Below are 18,259 nucleotides of genomic sequence, written 5' to 3' on the forward strand. Positions count from 1 at the left end.
TTAGGGGACTCTTGATGAAGATTTCCTGCTTCTGTATATTCACACAGATGCCTGCAAAGATTCAGCCAGATTCGATCTTCCAGAGACGTTGCACTTGATGATGGCCAAAGCACCCCAGGTATTGGGATTCTGCAGCCCAGCAAGGTCGCAGCCAGTCGGGGGATGAGCCAATATGAAGCAGGTCTCGAGGCAAGTTGGTCCCACCAGCCCAAGGGAGGAAGACCTGCTTGGCGAATCTTCAATGTAGATTTGAAAACTGGGTCAGCACAGCTACAGGGCTTCACCGGTGCTTCGGTTTTACTTGGAAGGTGCTGCTGGCGTGTCTCCTCGTCTTCTGCTTTGGATTCTTTGTTCCAGGAGTCGACTCTTCCTGTAGTCCCAAAATCCTTGCCTTTTATGCAAAATTTCATTAATTGACAGCCCTACAACTGTCAATCACACATGAGTGGGGGGGGCGTCTGCTAGGAGACCCACCCGCCCATTTGGAACTGTATTCAGCCAGGCATGCCTACAAACAAAGGTCAGTGAAGTTTCAGGATCCTCCCTCACTTCCTGCCTTCTCAGACACACTGGAGCCTGGGCGGACTTCAGAGCTGAAGCCCGCCAAAGGCAAAACATAGGAAGGACTCAAACCTAGTTTAAACAATAGAGTAAAAGACCAGAAGGAACGAACAAACAAGAAATGGCAAAAAAGATGCATGGGGGGGCCATTGTGGAAAAATGGTCACCCATGGGTGCTGTACTGAAAGCTGAGAAATCAGCCTGCTACTGCCCTGCACAAAGGTAGGTAAAAAGTAATCACTGCCACCAGCCATTCAAGTTAGTAATTGTAACAGAGTTACATGAGAAGTGGAATAAGGAGTTACTGTAACCCCCCAGCACTACACATAGGGTGGTGTGTGCTGGACCCACAAAAGCAAGGTAAGTATTTTTATGTTTTTATTTTATTTGTAATACGCCGAAGGCCACGGGCTTCAGGGCGCAACAATTGGATGTAGACAACAAGAGAAACTGGACAACAATTATGGTTACTGAGATTAATCGGATACTTTTAACAGTGACAGTGTAAAGGTCATTTACTTGAACAGAAGTGTTTTACAATGTATGAATGTCGGGTATTTGCGTTCTAATCTTGGGGAGTTTGGTAACAATGAGCGCCCAAGTCCGTTTGCTTTTTTTGCATATGAGATGTTCACCAGCCCTTGGGCTTTAGATCTTAGATCATGACCTGGTTCGTATGTGGTTATTTGTTCTTTCAGGTAGGCTGGAGCAGCACTGTAGAGGCAATGATGGACGATAGTCATTGCTTTGAAGGTAATACGGTCCTCCAAGGTTAGCCAATGGAGGGTCTTTGTCCTCCGTGATATGTTTTTTTTTTCATTGCGATAGCCCTCATCGCGTTGGTCTGTATGATCTGGCATTGTTAGTGCAGCTCTTGCTAGCTCCGACCAGAAGGGGATAAAAGCTATGTCACTGTTCTTCGGAACTGTAGTTCACACAAGAAAATGTATTTAAACATTAAGAGAAGTCCAAGGGACTTCAATAGGGGACTGTGTGTCACTATGCAAAAAACAGATCTCTATGGAGTTTACCAGACTCCATTAAACAGTTAAAAAATCCAAGTCGGAGAAAACACACCAGTGTGTAGCATAAAGTACCACTCACTCGGGAGGATTCAAAATCAAAAAGAAGGGCTGAGGGTCTCTAAGGTTAAAGAGAATTGGCACACAAACTGAACATTCTCCTTAACAGTCCGTGGTGAATTTGGAGGATGTTGTTGCTGCAGCGTGGGAGAGGCAGAAGATTGCAGCAGAGAGAGAAAATGCGACACAAGGAATGTAAAGTCCAGGTGGGAGATTTTGTTAAGGGTCAAGAGTTTCGTGAGGTTTGCCTGTGTTGCTTCCTCCCAGGCATATGATAATCGGAGTAGGTGATGGCTATGTGAAATTGTGGTGGCTCGGTGTGAAGTAACGGGAGGATCTCGGTGCAGGATGTGTCTGGGGAGTCGTGGATGGATGACGTGTCGGTGGGAGCTAGTACGACTGTTGAGGTGGAGGTGCCACAGCACGGGTCCCCTCGGGTAGAGGTGCTACCTTCCATCGTGGAGGACAGGTCAAGGGTTGTGAAGGACATTAGCCTTCCTGGGAGCTTGGGTTGCGTGCTTCTGTCGGGGCCCGAATACTGGCCAAGAGACTAGAGGATTGTTTTCCAGTGATGGTTGTGTCCTGTGTTTTGGGTTTCGGGTTATTTTTGTTTTCCTTCTTTTTCCTTTCCTTTCTCTGGTTACCTTTTTGGTCTTTCTTCATCCTTCGTCTCCCTACTCTAGCTGTCCTGGTGGATTTGGGTAAGGGGGGGGTGGTGCAGCCTAGTGCGCGTGCTTGCACACACTGTTCTGTGCTCTAGAACAGAATTTGTTGATTCAAGAGTTGCCAGTTGACTATAAACCGTGGGGTGCCACAGACTTACCTCTGCGACTATGACTCTCTTCCCATGGCTGGGAATTGCAACATATTTTTTCAGAAGAAGGTTGATCCTTGTGGCAGATAGTCACTTGATCTTCTTTGACAAATGTACTCCGCTTCCCAGAACGCAGTGTCTTGATGTTCTGACGTTTCTCTGACACAATTTCTTTTGAAAGCTTTGCTATATTTTCGCTGGGTTTCCCAGAATACATCCTTGGCCTTTCTTCCTCTGTTTTTTGGGTGCCTTGGTACATTCACTATTTCCCAGGATGAAGCATCAGGCCTTTCTATTTCTCCCCATGGCTTTTGGACTCGTTGGTATTTTACACATTTCCCAGAATGCAGCATCGTGTAGTCTTCTCTCCACTTCTTTCTGCATTCGTTTGGGCCTCTTCTCTCTCTTGTTCTGGCTCTGCTTCACTCCAGCCTGCATCGTAAAGCACAGTTTCTCCAGAGGCCTGCCACATCTCTCCTTCTCTCACAGGACACCTCATGGGCTTTCTGGGAATATCCCTAGCGCTCTCTCTCTCTCCTCGCTCAGCCTCTCTGCTGACTTCATGCTGCCGTCTCGAGGATTTAGAATCCCTTAAAACACGGGGTTGTTTAGCACACATACCACCTGGGTCCGAGTGCTCTTAGCTCACAGCACTCTCTGGACCGTCACTCCTCTAGGCTTTAACAGCTGTCGTCTGTATTGCTGCTTCTGACGGGTCTGTTCCAACCCCATTCTCATACCTCTCGGGCATTCGGCGGCGTCACGGAGAGTCCCATGAGTCATGCATGACCTGCGCTCTCCCTTGTGTCAATCCTTTCCCAGCATTCTCTGTGTCTGACCTTTAGAATCATGGTGTAGGGAATATGGTTATGAACGCCAGGTCGCCATCTTGGATCCCACTGTTTATCTCTCGAGGCTTTTGGTCAAAAGTCTGCTTTTTCGTTCTCTTGATTTGCAACAGGTGACTGTTTCTACTTGCTCAAGAGCCTGCTTTTTGACACCCTCTATTAGACTATGCAAATGTTTTTGGGAGATTAAAACAAGAGTGCACAAGTGAAACATTCTTGATCTCAGAAGGACTGCCCCTGCTACCGCAGGTGGCAACTACTTGGCATCAGACATTATTCAGCAGCAAGCCAAAGATACCCCACAAGGCGCTACTATTTAGGATGTCTCATATTGTACATAGAGGGCCTGTGGTGAGTATGGCTTTTGCATTCCCTTATGAAATGCAGGGCCATTCTGCATAGAATGCAATTTAATTTTGGGTCAAAGGTTTATTAATACTTCTATTAATACTGTAACAAACCCCATAAAGCCTACTCTGAGGGAACTAGTCATGAATATCCGATCTGCAAAAGGCAATTTGTAATGAGTATACCCCTTTAACACTCTTTTAAAAAAAAGTGCCTGTCAATGGAGAGCATGAACCCTTCTTTCTCTAACCCAAAATGCTGCTTTCCAACATTCCAATTGTGGGGAGGATGCTTAAAAGCATGGCAGGACCCACATGGGTAAACTACATATCTTGATTCTTTGACCTACATCGTTTTCATATTTTAGTTGACTCGAATGTGTGCATTTATATTGATCATGTGAAGGCAACGCCATGAGACCACTTTGGGTTCATTATCAGCATATCCCAGAGCCTGGGCAGAGAAAGAGGAGCAGGTTTGCCAAATTGTCATCCTCTCTCTTCTCACCCTTCATTCCACTAGATGGTTTTGATCTTGATTGATTATAAAGTACAAGACTGGGGTGCTATTGTGCAGCAACATAAGATGTCATATCAAGTTGACGACAAAACAAAAATCTGAAGGGCGACATCTCCTCTCCGCTCACTCTTTAAATAATTGCAGGAAGAGAAGCCCCACATCTCTTACAACAGTGTTAGGACTGATTTTCTATACATAAAGAGGTATAGAAGGTATTAGCATAATTGACTGAAAAGCATTTGACCTAAAACGGTTTTTTTGGTCAAATGTAATTAAATATATATATATGGGGGTGGGTAATGGTATAGATTAGGTTGAGGGGAAGTGGGCCGTGCGGGGGGTTTGCAGGGGGTCTCCCTCCGCATTTTAGACCGAAAAAAAGGTCAAATAAATTCGATCAAATGTGATTAGATCAAATGTTTTTGCTCAAATAGACCCGAACTGTATAGAAGGCCAGCCTATATTGTGACAGAGACCACTCTGGGGAGCTGTAGCAAAACGTGTTCAAGGTAGCAAGGCGAGTGGTCTAGACTAAGTCTCGAGGTGGTGAGCTTGTAGGGTGTCCACAATGAGTACACACAATTGGAGTCACAAATTATACCTAGACAATATGTATACACATATTTATTTATGTTCAAAAACACTATGAAAAATGACTCTGGTACTGTTATCGCACAACACTAATAATAGAATACATACATACAGTCACTAAGCTAGGGCAGAATACACATCAAACCCCTATAAAGGAAGATACAGATTATATTATGTACTACAGGTCCACAAAGAATTGGCCCTAGCTTCAAAAGTCCAACCCGAAGTTGTCTGGGGCCTTATGCCCAAATGTTTAGGTAAAGTTCCACAAAGTTTGTAACACTGGAAAAAATGAAGGTAGGTTCTCTGGGGTCCAGTGAAGTTTCCAATGGTTGGGGGACAAGTAAAGCTGACTAACAGAAGCGTCCCCAACTTTCAGAAAGCTTGCTGGAGCAAGCAATATCAAAGCCAAAGAATAAAAAAATTAGCAAAACTTTTAAAGGGAGTTTAGGGGGCAGATGAGTATTGCTATAACTCATCCCCTGTACTCCGAATCTTCACAGGACTTAGCAGGTTGATAGAAGAAGGTCCGATGTTGCTTTTCCCAATCGTCTGCCTCAGCCCTTGATTCCCAGGGGTTGCAGGTTCGAGCAGCTCTCTGGTTGGTGACCCTTGCTGGTGAAAGTTTTGTCGATTGAAGAATGCAGCAAAGCACAATGCAGGACTCCTCTCTGGACTGGATTCGACTCAGATAAGCAGTATCGGACTTGATCACCGCAGCATGGCTACACAGGGGGGATCACTAGCCGTTGTCAGACTGTACCGCCTATCTCATGCCCCTTTGTAGATAGGACCATGAAATCTTGCAGAGGTAAGTCTTGTAGCACTAGTAGCCAATCCCCCAAGTTCTAGGCCTCGACTCGGAACTGCAGCACGGTAGCCCAAACTCTCAGCTGGTCAGCCACTGGATGATACAGGGGCACTTCCAAAGGCTCTTCTTCACAGGGTACAGAGCCGACGTCAGGAATGGAAGGTCCCTCCAATTCACGGGTTGCAGCTCCCACTAAGGACTGCTAAAGATCTACAGAAATACAGGGCTCTCCCATGACAGCAGCAGAAGTTGGTCGCCAGGCCTCCTTCAGACGGGCCTCCGGTTACCTCGTGGGTCTCACAGATGGCCAGGAGTTGTGGCTCCTTCATTTTCTTCCAAGATCTCTCCACAGTGGGTGCAGGGGTCCTCTTATCCCAGAAGTCAGGTAAGAGCAGAAACTCCCACTAGCCAATAGTAGAAATAGCCCACACACACACACCACAGCAGTGGTCCAATAAGGACCACCAGCGGCAAAACGCAAGCATACCACTCATGCATACTGGCACCAGTATGTGGATTGGGACCAAACCGTCCCAGCCCACATCCTGGCAGCAAACACACATAGCCCTCCAGTAGTCTGCCAAAAGCTTGTGCTTTCCCGGGGACTGGAAAAGGAGTTTCCTGGCCTCACAGGCCAGGAAGAAGGCTAAAAGAACAGGTGGCCAAAGGACAAGCGGAAAACCATGTGGCTCGGCCATGTTTGGGCACTAGCCACAGTTGGTAGCCAAACCTGGTAAGGATAAAACGAAATACCGCAAAAAGTAGGGACACGTCAATGCTGCCGCCAGCTTATCCATTTACCACACCTCGAGCAACCACAACTCCTGAGTGTTAGCCTAGGGCAAAACAAAAAGTGTACCCCATTGTACTCCATTGTAAGATGCAATGTACAATGTTAAAAGTTGTAAAAGTAATACTCTATTACTTTTGGTAACTTTGTATCAAGACTAAGGGGAAACCATGTTTCCCAGTACTGACAGCCTGAAGGACATGTCAGTTTCCCCATAATATATGAGCAAACCTCAGGGCAGTGAAGCTCTAAGCTTCACTGCACTGCAAAACAATAGGTTTGATTCAACAATAAAAAGCAAAAATGAAAGGAAAGGTGCAGTAAAGGGGAAAACTCTCCTAACTGTGTTTTGAGACAAACGATCCAAGTGAAAAGCAATTATGATGGACTCCCTGCTACTGCCCCTCTCCCCTTACCCCACTTGGCCATTTACTGCCCACTTTTACCCACAAGCCACAGGTGTTCTTCCGCTGGGTAACCCTACTCCAGTTGCAAGGGTGTGGGTCACAGTTTCAATGTTTGTTTTGCTACACTGCCACATCTGACATAAAGACCAATTGAAATCATTGCTAGGATGTTGTGATGGTTTGCTGTACATAAATGTGTTCAACACCTGTTACAAATATTTTAAAAGGGAATACAATAGACACTTATTTGAATTCAATGAAAAGGCACATCCCAATATAAATTGGTAATAGCTTACAAGAGGACCACAAGAGGACCACTTTCATAATGGGCTATTTTACAGTCTGTCCGGGATGATCTGGTACACCGAAGGACAAACCACTACGGAACCTACCGTCGACATGAACGTGGTGTAAAGCGATTTCATAACGGGTTTTGGAACACTAGTAACTAAGTGGGTTATTTAAAATCGATAATACGTTTGCCTAGATCATACATCTACCCTGGTGGATAGCTCACTCTGACATGAGGATAGGCTGCACTTCGTAAGGTCCAATCCCACGACTGGGCCTTGTCTTCTTGAAGCTGATGGAGTAATGCAGAGGTATTCAAACTAGGGGTACACAGCTGCATTCCCGGGGGGTGGGATGTGGGAGCCCAGCCTGAAATAAAAAGGAAAAAAGCGGGGCAGGCGTCTATCATAGATGTCCAATAGTAAATAGCATGCCTGCCCCCTGGAACCGCCCATCGTCTCGCATACACACATAATCACGTTGATTGTGTGAGTGCATTAGGCGCTGTGGGGCAAGGCGACGGGGATGGGTTTTTTCTACTGGATAGTTATCATAGATGTCCGGCAAAATAATACCATGCCTAACCGCTGGGCACCCCAGTGCCAATTGCAAACTGATCAGCTTTTTACCCAATTCTTTTTTAAAGTATGTTCTAAAATGCAGCATTTTAACCCGCTATTTAAAAAAATGTCCCGGGGTGAAATCCCCCTGAACTCCCCATTGATTGGTTCAGGCTCCCTTGCTGCGCTCGTCGCTATGGCATATCTGGGAGAAATATTTATGCCCCTCCACTTAAAACATTCACCAGCCGCCACTGGCCGTGGGACTGTACTGGGGGCGGGGTGGTGGGGAAGTCCAGAGACTTTGGTGGCAGCGGGTTGGGGGGGAGCCATGGGATAGTGGTGGGCGCAGGGTGGGGAGAGCACAGGGTCTGTGGTGGCGTGGGGAGAACCCAGGGACAGAGCTAGGAGTGGGATGAGGGACCAGGTGGGGAGCCCCTGGAATATATTTTATTTATTTATTTATTTGCAAAAGGCATCGAGGTGCTGTTACAGAGGATACACAGATTTAAGATTACATACGGGTGCCAGAGGCTCTTAGTTACAATTTGGCAGGCATATAGGCAGTGGAGGATACAGATTTAAATCACAGTCTGGTTTTGATAGCCTTACGAAAGGCTAGGTCGGGAGTAGGGTGCGGTGACGTTACACAATAGTTCCTAGCCATTTGGACTTGCTGTCCATTTGACATTTTTGGCGCGGGGGTCAAGATCTGGCCACATTTTGCTCAGGGAGCGCCCAGGCCAAAAATATTTGAAGACCACTGGAGTAATGTTAAACCGGTTAATAATAACAATTGCGCTTAGATGCAGGAGGAATTGTCCGTGAAGCGCCATGTAAGAACACAAATCATTGTTATAAAAAATTATACAAATCTAGACCTGTAAAAGGGGAAGGGTACTTAATGACACCAAATAGCTTTTAGAGTCCTGCAAGTGGAATTCCAAGCGGGAGAAAAGAAATGTCTTGCAAGGTTTTCAATGATCCGGTGTCTCTGTTGTGCATCTGTCTGGCATTGTATTGCAGCAAACCTCTCTTTTTCTCTTTTACTGCCTCCCTTGTCTGGTTACTACAGGTACGAGGAATATCAGCCCGAGGAGGATCTCCGACAAACGGCTAACGAGTTTTTGTCCAAAGTGGAGGACCCCAAACTCTCAGGCTCAGAGGTGAGGCGGGAATGGGTCAGCAGGAGTCTCCATGTGTGTGAATGTTCCTCGCTGGCCATCTCTTGCCCGGCCAGGTAGCAGCCAGGAAATGGGGGAAGTGCCTGATCACATCTTCTAGAAAGATGACTTCGAAGGGATTGTGTCCTCCGACGTATTCCTTATCTTAGATATATCTCCTTCCAGCTTTGCTGGCCTCGTAAAATTTTTCTCTAGAGGGTGCTGCGCGTCGACGACCGCCGAGTCGATGTCCCTCGACAGCCGCCGTATCGACGTCGATGTCATCCTGCCTATAAAGGCCGCGCGCAGCGTCCGTTGTTTAGTTCCGTTTTTCCGCGCTTACTCAGTGCCTCGGAATATCGTTGCTCAGTTTCGTAGAGAATTTATCCTATTTACCTCGAGATATTCGACCCATACTCGATGCCTTCCTCATCGGAACCGACAACCCCTCGGTCCGGCTTCAAAAAATGACGAGACTGTGGGAAAAAGATGTCGCTGACTGACCCTCACAGAGTTTATCTGTGGTGTTTGGGAGCTGAACACCATTGTTCGGAGTGCGAGGACTGTATGTCCATGACAGCTAAGGCCCTAAAGGAGCGTAGGGCGAAGCTGGAGAAAGGTAAGACTTCAAAAGCTTCTTCTTCCTCGACAAAGTCGAGACATTCGTCTCCTCGTCACCATTCGCGCTCCAGGTCTCGGAGTGGGTCCCATCACTCCTCGAGATCGAAGCACTCGAAGAGGAGACGTCGAAGATCCCCTTCTCAGTCTTCCTCTTCCTCTGTTTCTCCTAAGAGAATCCCTTGCCCCACGAAACTTAGTTCCCGGGCTGAATGGGAGAAATTCCGCAAAAATATGAGCGTCTTCGAGAAAGCGGCCTCGACCCCCCTCGAAGACTGCCGAGAGCGATGCTCTGGTCGAAAGACCCGAAGGTCAAAAACGTTGCGAGTCGCAGTACCCGGCGAAGGAAGCTTCTCGAACCTTCGAAGGTTCCGTCGACGCCGAGGTCTAAGGGACCTTCGACACACGGGTCTGTCGACTCGACGCCATCTTCGACACTGGCGTCGACGCCCAGGAAAGTCATGGTTGCGACGCACCCAGTGGCTATCCCCAGGTCCTCGATGACGATGGCGTCGAGATTGTCGACTTCCTCGAGCAGAATCCCAATTCTATCGAGGACCTCGAGGCCTTCGCCTTTGTTTTCGACGCCACGCCCGAAGCCTTGAACGTCGGCGTCGACGACATCGACGTTTTCGAGGCCAATTACAACAGGTTTGGCACCCTCTGCCTTGGAGATGGGTTTCACACCCTTTGTGAGTTCAGAACAATTGAGAACTATGTCCTCAATTATGGAAGAGGGAGAACTATCTGAACAAGAAGACACATTTGAGTTGCAGGGACCTGCAACCCCAGTTCAAGAGGAGTTATCCTTGGAAGAACGCAGGTTAAAGGATCTCCATGATTCCTTACATGAGGCAAGTGGGTTAGACACTTCCCCTGAGGTGGAGTTCGCTAGGCCAGACCCGGGGGAGCATGCTGAAACCCCCTATAGGGCCTTAATGGCCAGGATCACAGAATTTATGGGGTGGTCAACACCTTCACAGGCTTTCCAACAAGATGACCTTACGGATATTCTTGATAAAGGTCCACAGGAGGATCCTGTAGTGCCCTTTCATAAAGCTCTTCAGAGGAAAATCATGACGAACTGGGAAACCCCAGATGTCGTTCCGGCAGTAAATAAAAAACTGTCTACTAAATACAGGGTATCTTCTGCAGACCCGGAGTTTTTGTCAAAACACCCATCCCCAGAAAGTCTGGTGGTACAAGCAGCATCTTCTACGGATGTCAAGACTGCTTACCCTACCGTCCCACAGGACAGGGACGATAAGAAATATGATGCTATGGCAAAGAAAGTATTTTCGGCATGTAGCATGGCGTTAAAATCTGTTAATGCCACTTGCACCCTTGCTAGATTCAGCTATACACTTTGGGAGTGTGCTTCTACAGCGGCTGACTGCCTCCCGGAGGGAGAAGAAAGGGAGGCGTTCCTAAATATCATACAGGACAGTAAAGACGCTATGTGCGAATCCCTCCAGACGGGCATTGATTCGGCTGACAGTATCAGCAGAGCAATGGCGGCAAGTACAACAACCAGGAGATTTGCTTGGTTGAGAAAGTCTGGTTTTGCCCCAGATGTGCAAGCCAGGCTCTTGAACATGCCATTCGATGGCTCTTCTTTGTTTGGAAAAAAGGCGGATGACAGTTTAGAAAAACTGCAAACATCAAAGGCAGCAGCAAAATCCCTAGGCGCTGCAATCCGTCAGACACCTTTTCGTCCCACAGGAACCTCTGCGAGGGGCAAGTTCTTTCGCTTCTACTCCACATTCGGAAGAGGTAGAGGACGACTGGCTCAAAGGGGACAAAGAAGAACTACCCGAGGTGGACGGGGTAGATATTCAAAAGCCGCAACAGCAGGTGCCTCTTTACCATCGGCATCTGCATCAGCCGCCCCAAAACCACTCTGAGGACTTCCCTCACAAGACACCTGTAGGAGGCAGGTTAACTCAACATCTGGCGGAATGGCAGGCTATCACGTCAGATGCTTGGGCATTGGAAACAGTTGCCCAAGGTTACTGCCTGCCTCTCCTACGCATACCTCAGAGTCATCCACCGGGGATCAGCTCTCAAAGCTCCAGATCCGCTCCTCTTGCAGGAAATTTTAGACCTGCTAGAGAAAGGTGCCATAGAACCGGTACCTGTAGCGGAGAGGAACAAGGACTGGTACTCCCCTTACTTTCTCATTCCAAAGAAAGACGGAGGACTGAGACCCATCTTGGACTTGCGAGAATTTAACAAATTCCTCAGGAAAGACAAATTCAAGATGGTAACTCTTTCTCAGATCCTTCAGGCCCTTCAGTTCCAGGACTGGTTGGTATCTCTGGACCTTCAGGACTCTTATTTCCATGTGCCTATCCATCTCAAACACAGGAAATACCTGAGGTTCGCAATTGGCAACTCTCATTATCAATTTCGAGTGCTGCCATTTGGGCTGACCTCCGCCCCGAGGGTCTTCACCAAGTTAATGTCGGTAGTGGCAGCAAGTCTAAGGAGGGAAGGGATTCACGTCTACCCCTACCTGGACGATTGGTTGATCAGGGCTGTATCTATGGAACAAGCTCAGATCCAGCTAAATCACGTTTGCCACTCCCTTCACAGAGTGGGCTTCTCCCTCAATTTAAAGAAGTCACAAATGATACCATCGCAGAGAGTCCAGTTCATCGGAGCGATCCTGGACACTTCCCTGGGAAAAGCCTCGCCACCAGAGGTGAGGGCTCAAGATATTCTACAGATGGTTACCAAGTTCCAAAATTCCCAACGTCTCCCAGCCTTCGACTTTTTGAGGTTGCTAGGCCTCATGACATCCTGCATTTTCCTAGTGCCAGAGGCTCGCCTGAGAATGAGATCCCTCCAGTGGGCACTGAGGACTCAGTGGTCACAATTCTCAGGAAAAATGACAGATCTTCAGGTTCCCGACAGGGTGGCTCGAGACCTTCAGTGGTGGGCCTGTCAGGAGAACATTCTGAAAGGAGAACAGTTTTGGCAACCCTGGCCAGAGATAACATTAGTCACGGATGCCTCACTCACGGGGTGGGGAGCCCACGCCAACGACTTGATCATCAGCGGTCGTTGGTCTCCATCGGAGTCCAGACTACATATCAACCTGTTAGAGCTGAGGGCCATCAGACTTGCGCTGAAGGCGTTCCTGCCAGCTGTACAAGGGAAGAATGTCCTGATAATGACAGACAACACAGTGGCCATGCATTACCTCAACAAAAGAGGAGGCGTAGGATCACTACCCCTGTGCAGAGAGGCGATGCAGCTCTGGTTTTGGGCAATCCAAGAAGGGATCTCTCTATCGGCAGTTCACCTAGCTGGAGAGAAGAACTTGACAGCGGACGCTCTGAGCAGGCAGAGCACAGTCTCCCACGAGTGGGAACTAGCTCAGGAAGTCCTTCAAGAGATCTTCGCCCTTTGGGGAACCCCTCAGGTGGATCTGTTCGCCACCAGTGTCAACAGGAAGTGCGATCTGTCTGTTCAAGGGAATTTCCCCCGAGAGGAGCTCTGGGAGACGCGTTCATAGTGGACTGGGAGTTTCCGCTTCTGTGTGCGTTCTCACCGGTCCCTGTCATTCCTGAAATGATCAGGAGGTTGAGAAGATTCCGGAAGACCATGATCCTAATTGCCCCGGATTGGGCCAGGAGAACTTGGTACCCGGACCTTCTAGACTTGTCCATCTGCCCTCCAATTCGACTTCCACTCAGAGAGAATCTACTCTCACAGAAGGGAGGTCAGGTTCTCCATCCAGACATCAAAACCCTCAACCTTCACACTTGGCTTCTGAAAGGCTGAGGTACAAGGATTGGGACCTCCCTGATGATGTTATGGAGGTGTTGCTTTCGGCAAGGTGGCCAGCAACAAAGTCTTTATACCGCTGCCGTTGGAACAGATTTTGCAGCTGGTGTAGAGAAAAGAATATCGACCCCTTTTCATGTGGTACACCAATGGTTTTGTCCTTCCTACTCTATTTGGCGAATTCAGGCCTTCAAGTTGGCACCATTAAGGGCTATCTCGCAGCGCTATCCATCTTTAAGCGCACTGCGGAAGAACCATCCTATTTCAAGTTACCCTTGGTAATACAGTTTCTAAAGGGGTTAACTAACGTTTATCCCCCAAGACCATTCCAGGTTCCCCTATGGGATTTAAACTTAGTCCTAACTTTCCTGATGGGCACACCTTTCGAACCACTCCATTCTTGTTCGTTAAGATTTCTTACCCTTAAAACTGTTTTATTAATAGCACTTACATCTGCTAGAAGGGTGAGCGAGTTACAAGCTCTTTCTTGTAAACCCCCTCATACAATCTTTCACAAAGACAAAGTTGTCCTGCAAGTGAAGCCTAATTTCCTCCCAAAGGTGGTTTCTGAATTCCATATCACTCAGAAAATTACCCTGCCATCTTTCTATCCTCCTCCTCATCCGGGAAAAGAGGAAGAGAGGTTACACAGGCTGGACCCTAGAAGGGCTTTAAGTTTTTACATCAGTAGACTGGCTAGGATAAGACAAGCAGACCAGCTGTTTGTAGGCTACGCAGGTCACAAGCTGGGGTTAACGATAACTAAGCAGACCATTTCCAGATGGATCAATCTAGCCATTTTGGAATGTTATAAACTGGCAGGAAAAGAGCCCCCTCAAAATCTTAGGGCTCATTCGACCAGAGGTATCGCAGCTTCATCGGCCCTCAAAAGAGGAGTGCCGGTTAGAGACATATGTGCGGCTGCCACATGGTCGTCCGTCCATACCTTTACACGGTTTTACAACTTGGATTCCTCCTCCAGTCAAGAGACTAGGTTTGGAAGGGCAGTATTGCACTCCATTCATCAATAAAAGGAAGCATGAAGTCAGTACTCCCACCTCCAATAACAGAATACTGCTATGGGAGCCTATCTAAGATAAGGAATACGTTGGGGGACACAATCCCTTTGAAGAACAAGTTACTTCTTACCTTGTAACGTTCTTTCGATGGGATGTTCCTCCGACGTATTCCTTATCGACCCTCCCATCCATCCCCGCAGTACTACTTCCCTTGTGGTTGCAGCTTACGCTCCTTCAGGGTGATTAGTCTAGTCCAGACAGAAAAACTCTGGGCTACAAAACAGAACTGAGCAACGGACGCTGCGCGCGGCCTTTATAGGCAGGATGAAGTTGATACGGCGGCTGTCGAGGGACATCGACTCGGCGGTTGTCGACGCGCAGCGCCCTCTAGAGAAAATATTTCCGAGGCCAGCAAAACTGGAAGGAGATATATCTAAGATAAGGAATACGTCGGAGGAACATCCCATCGAAAGAACGTTACAAGGTAAGAAGTAACTTGTTCATCACTGGTATAGTAAGTGCATGTCTTAGAGAAGCACGCATCGCCATGGGGAAGTGCCTGTACACATCTTCTAGAAAGATGACATCACTGGTATAGTAAGTGCATGTCTTAGAGAAGCACGCATCGCCATAGGGAAGTGCCTGTACACATCTTCTAGAAAGATGACATCACTGGTATAGTAAGTGCATGTCTTAGAGGAGCATCCATCTCCTTACATTATAAGCAAATGACATATTTTTACAGTAAGCGATACGTCGAAGAGCCATTGCTAACAGGATATTCTCCATCTTTCTCTCTTCCCCTCTTGTGTGTGCTTCTCATCTTTCTTTCCTTCTCGTCCTGCTTTCTCTGGCCTCTCACATTCCTGGTGACAGTTCATGAAGTTTGTCAGGCAGATTGGAGATGGTCAGGTCTCCATTGACCAAAACCAGGTGACGGTGACCGCTAGTGCCCCAGGGCAGGCAGAGAAGTGGGCTGACGAGTTTTTACAGCAGCAGGTAGGAAGTCACCTACGTTCCACCACCCATCCCTGGGTTGCCTCAGCCCCAAAAGAAATTAGCATAGAGTTGGGAGGTGATGTGAAAAAACTCTCTGACTACGGAAGACTCTGTAGACCCCTAGTTTTCTGATCGGAGCCGGTTTGGGAACGAGAATTAGGAATGCCCTTTGAACCATAGGGAATGTTGTGAGCAAATACACAGAGACCTGTAGCGGAATGGGTTTGGGCAATGTTGAGCATATAATAGTCTAGGGTGGCCAAGCGGGGTCTTCAGGCCAAATGTTTACTTTGCCTTCCTTTCCAGAAGGTTCCATGTTCTGTTGTTTTTTTCCTGGTGGCAGGCTGCTTCAGACGCCTGGGTGGACCAGTTTGCAAGGACTGGCAACGTGGCAATGGAGACAGATTTTGAGAAGGCGAAAGTGGCTGTCGAGGTAAGAGAGCAAGATGACCAGAGAGAAGTAGGAGAAAGACATCTTCTATCCTTTTTGTATTCTTGTATTGGGAGGAGGTTAGAGCTAAGACTGAGGAAATCTTCAGGGAATACACACAGCAGTGGAATGCCATGGTTGGACTCTCGGAGGGCAGACAGGTCTTTGTACTGTTCACCAGCACACAGCACTTCATACAGATTCTAAAAAGAAGTCGCAGTCAGATTAGTTATAAAGAAAATATGTTCATTAATACCTTCCTTTACTAATAGCAAGCTTTAGAAGCTTAAGTTTGTATACCCCACATCAGTAATGGCACATTAAATGCAATGGGAGGGACACTTTAAGAAATGTGTTTGTACATTACGTAACAGGTCACTACAAGTGAACAGACTTGGGAATAGGTGCTATTACCAGTCACTTAAAATAGAATGTACCGTGACTGCACCCTAGGAAAAGGCCACCATCGTCGTTAATCTAAATGTTGGATTCCTAGCTAATCCAAATTTAAACTTGACAGTGCAGTCTACCTTTGTCCCAGCAGCACATAGTTGCAACCATTCTCAACCACTCCCAGGCTAGAAAGGGTTTAGCCAAGCATTGTCAGACACACCACATAGATAGCAGTGAGAGTCCTTTAATAGTCAATGGGCACGTTCACAGGGTAGGAATGCACAAACCAACCAGTCACTCCGCCAATATTGCAAGGGAGTAGGCTGGGCGAAGGAGGCTTTGCCAGTCAATAGCACAGCTAGAGACACAAGGCACCAGGCAGAGCACTCCCCAAAGAAAAGGTGACACAAGTTTCAGAGGGCTTGGCAACCCTCTCTCTTGAACCGGGCCACCAGGTTAACCACTAAATAATTTAGCAGGTACGTTTTGGGTGCATAGAGGTGCCATATTGGCCAAGAATGGCACCAGAATTGGAAATAGACAAAAGATTACAAACTAGGGTTGTTCCAGCTGTCCTCTACTTCTTGTCCCCTTCAGACTCTAAGAAGCGGTCTATGTGAGGACTCGGTGAGCTCATGGATGTCGGGGATTGCGTCATGCAAAGGCTTTTCCCATCCAACATGAAGGCAATGGCTTTCTTCCACAGGGCCACACTCTGTCTGTTGTCAAACTGGGGCTTCAGCAAGCTTGGCGCAACTATGATTGGTCAGTTGAAACGCAGGCCGCATACGTCTAGTGATAAAGGCAGGCTGGTTAAAGGCGCCAGGCCTCTTTACATAGTCACTCTCCCTCTGTCATATCTCCAGTTCGCATCCACGAGTCTTATGCTTCAGAGATTATGGCCCACACACATTTAGGCAGTCGCTGTAGTACTCTAGCTTGGAAGAGCTGCCACTCTGCCTGTGATCAAAGAATAGGGTCACATCCTAGGGCATTGTTCCATGACTTAGGTCTCTGCCTCATATTGGTGATCCGCAACCTCAGCCAGTGCATCAGTCCCAGTACACCGTGCAAGGTGTGCATGTTAGGACTGTTTTTCTGAAATCCAACCAAGGGCTTAATAAAATCATTCAACTGAGACAGTACAAAACTCCACTCTTAGTATAAGGCTATATCACCCGAGTATATGGTAGCGTAGACCAAGCTGTCAGGCTTATCTTTGGAGGCAGAGAGGGCTGTAGGAAAGTACATAGAATCTGAAGCATACCATTGATTCAATAGAAACACTGGCAACCAGAACTATTATATTTTTTTAAATTATAAGTAGGCCAAGATAAATCTTGGGTTAAGTACTGGTCATAGAATGATGAACACATTATGAAAACACACCACAGTGCTTTGAAAATCACAGACCCAAAGCATGAACCTTGTTTAGAAATCTGACAATATTTCTAGGTAAATCAAACCCAATGATACATATTTAGAATAGAACACACCTATTCAAGGAAAGTAAAACCATAGACTACTTTTTGATTACCTTCAGTAAATCGAGGGCAGTAAACCGCAATGGTCATAGCATACAGTGTTAAATTAACAAGGATATCTAGTTAGACCAGTGTTGCAAGTATGCACCTTGCAACAAATGTAACCTTTAGCAATGATGGAGTCATGTAGTTACTTTTGGATTACTTGTATTAGTTTAGTTACACAAATCACCTAGTAATCCAACCTATTACCAGGATACTTTCCTGAATGGTGGAATACAATTCAAGGAACAATATACAACCTATACTTATATTTAGGATAAGTTATTCCACGCGAGTAAAACCTTTTGATTTAATTTTCAGTTGCTTTTTCAGATTGTGAAACATAGATGGAGGAAAGCAAGAATTCTTTGCTATTTTAGAACTGCCCTAGAGCAGGTCAGGGAAGTAAACCCCAACAGGTGAGTAAATTACCTTATACTGTACTATCCACACACAGAGTGACTTCTTTTAGGTTAGTAAGAGCACGTATTTGAATTTAACTCAGTTTTACAGGTTTTGAAGAACCACAGCACTTCAAGGTCAGTAAGGAACCTCCTGTACTTTTTAAAGGAGCTTCCAGCAACCTCGGGTATGTATAAACCTAAACACTGTTTTAGAGTCTGTCTAAAAAGATCAGGGAAAGCAAATCCCAATGTAACATTTTAAGAATGACCCAAAGTTAGTCAAGGTAGGTACA

At 46.9% G+C, this 18,259-nt stretch overlaps 1 protein-coding gene across 2 annotated transcripts in view; it reads left to right on the plus strand.

Annotated features, from left to right (window-relative positions):
- The window catches only part of PEX5 (peroxisomal biogenesis factor 5), a 349,012-nt gene that overhangs the window by 242,340 nt on the left and 88,413 nt on the right, over positions 1-18,259 (plus strand). Inside the window, exons 7-9 of one of the 2 annotated variants that reach the window (XM_069650617.1) lie at positions 8,698-8,788; positions 15,091-15,213; positions 15,557-15,646. In XM_069650617.1, coding sequence (XP_069506718.1) covers positions 8,698-8,788; positions 15,091-15,213; positions 15,557-15,646 — 304 coding nt within the window. The remainder of the gene's footprint in view (positions 1-8,697; positions 8,789-15,090; positions 15,214-15,556; positions 15,647-18,259) is intronic. The other variant, XM_069650618.1, reaches the window with a different exon arrangement.

The sequence above is a fragment of the Ambystoma mexicanum genome, chromosome 3p, assembly GCF_040938575.1.
Source record: "Ambystoma mexicanum isolate Mex_15411 chromosome 3p, UKY_AmexF1_1, whole genome shotgun sequence".
In the NCBI taxonomy this organism is placed as follows: Eukaryota; Metazoa; Chordata; class Amphibia; order Caudata; family Ambystomatidae; genus Ambystoma; species Ambystoma mexicanum.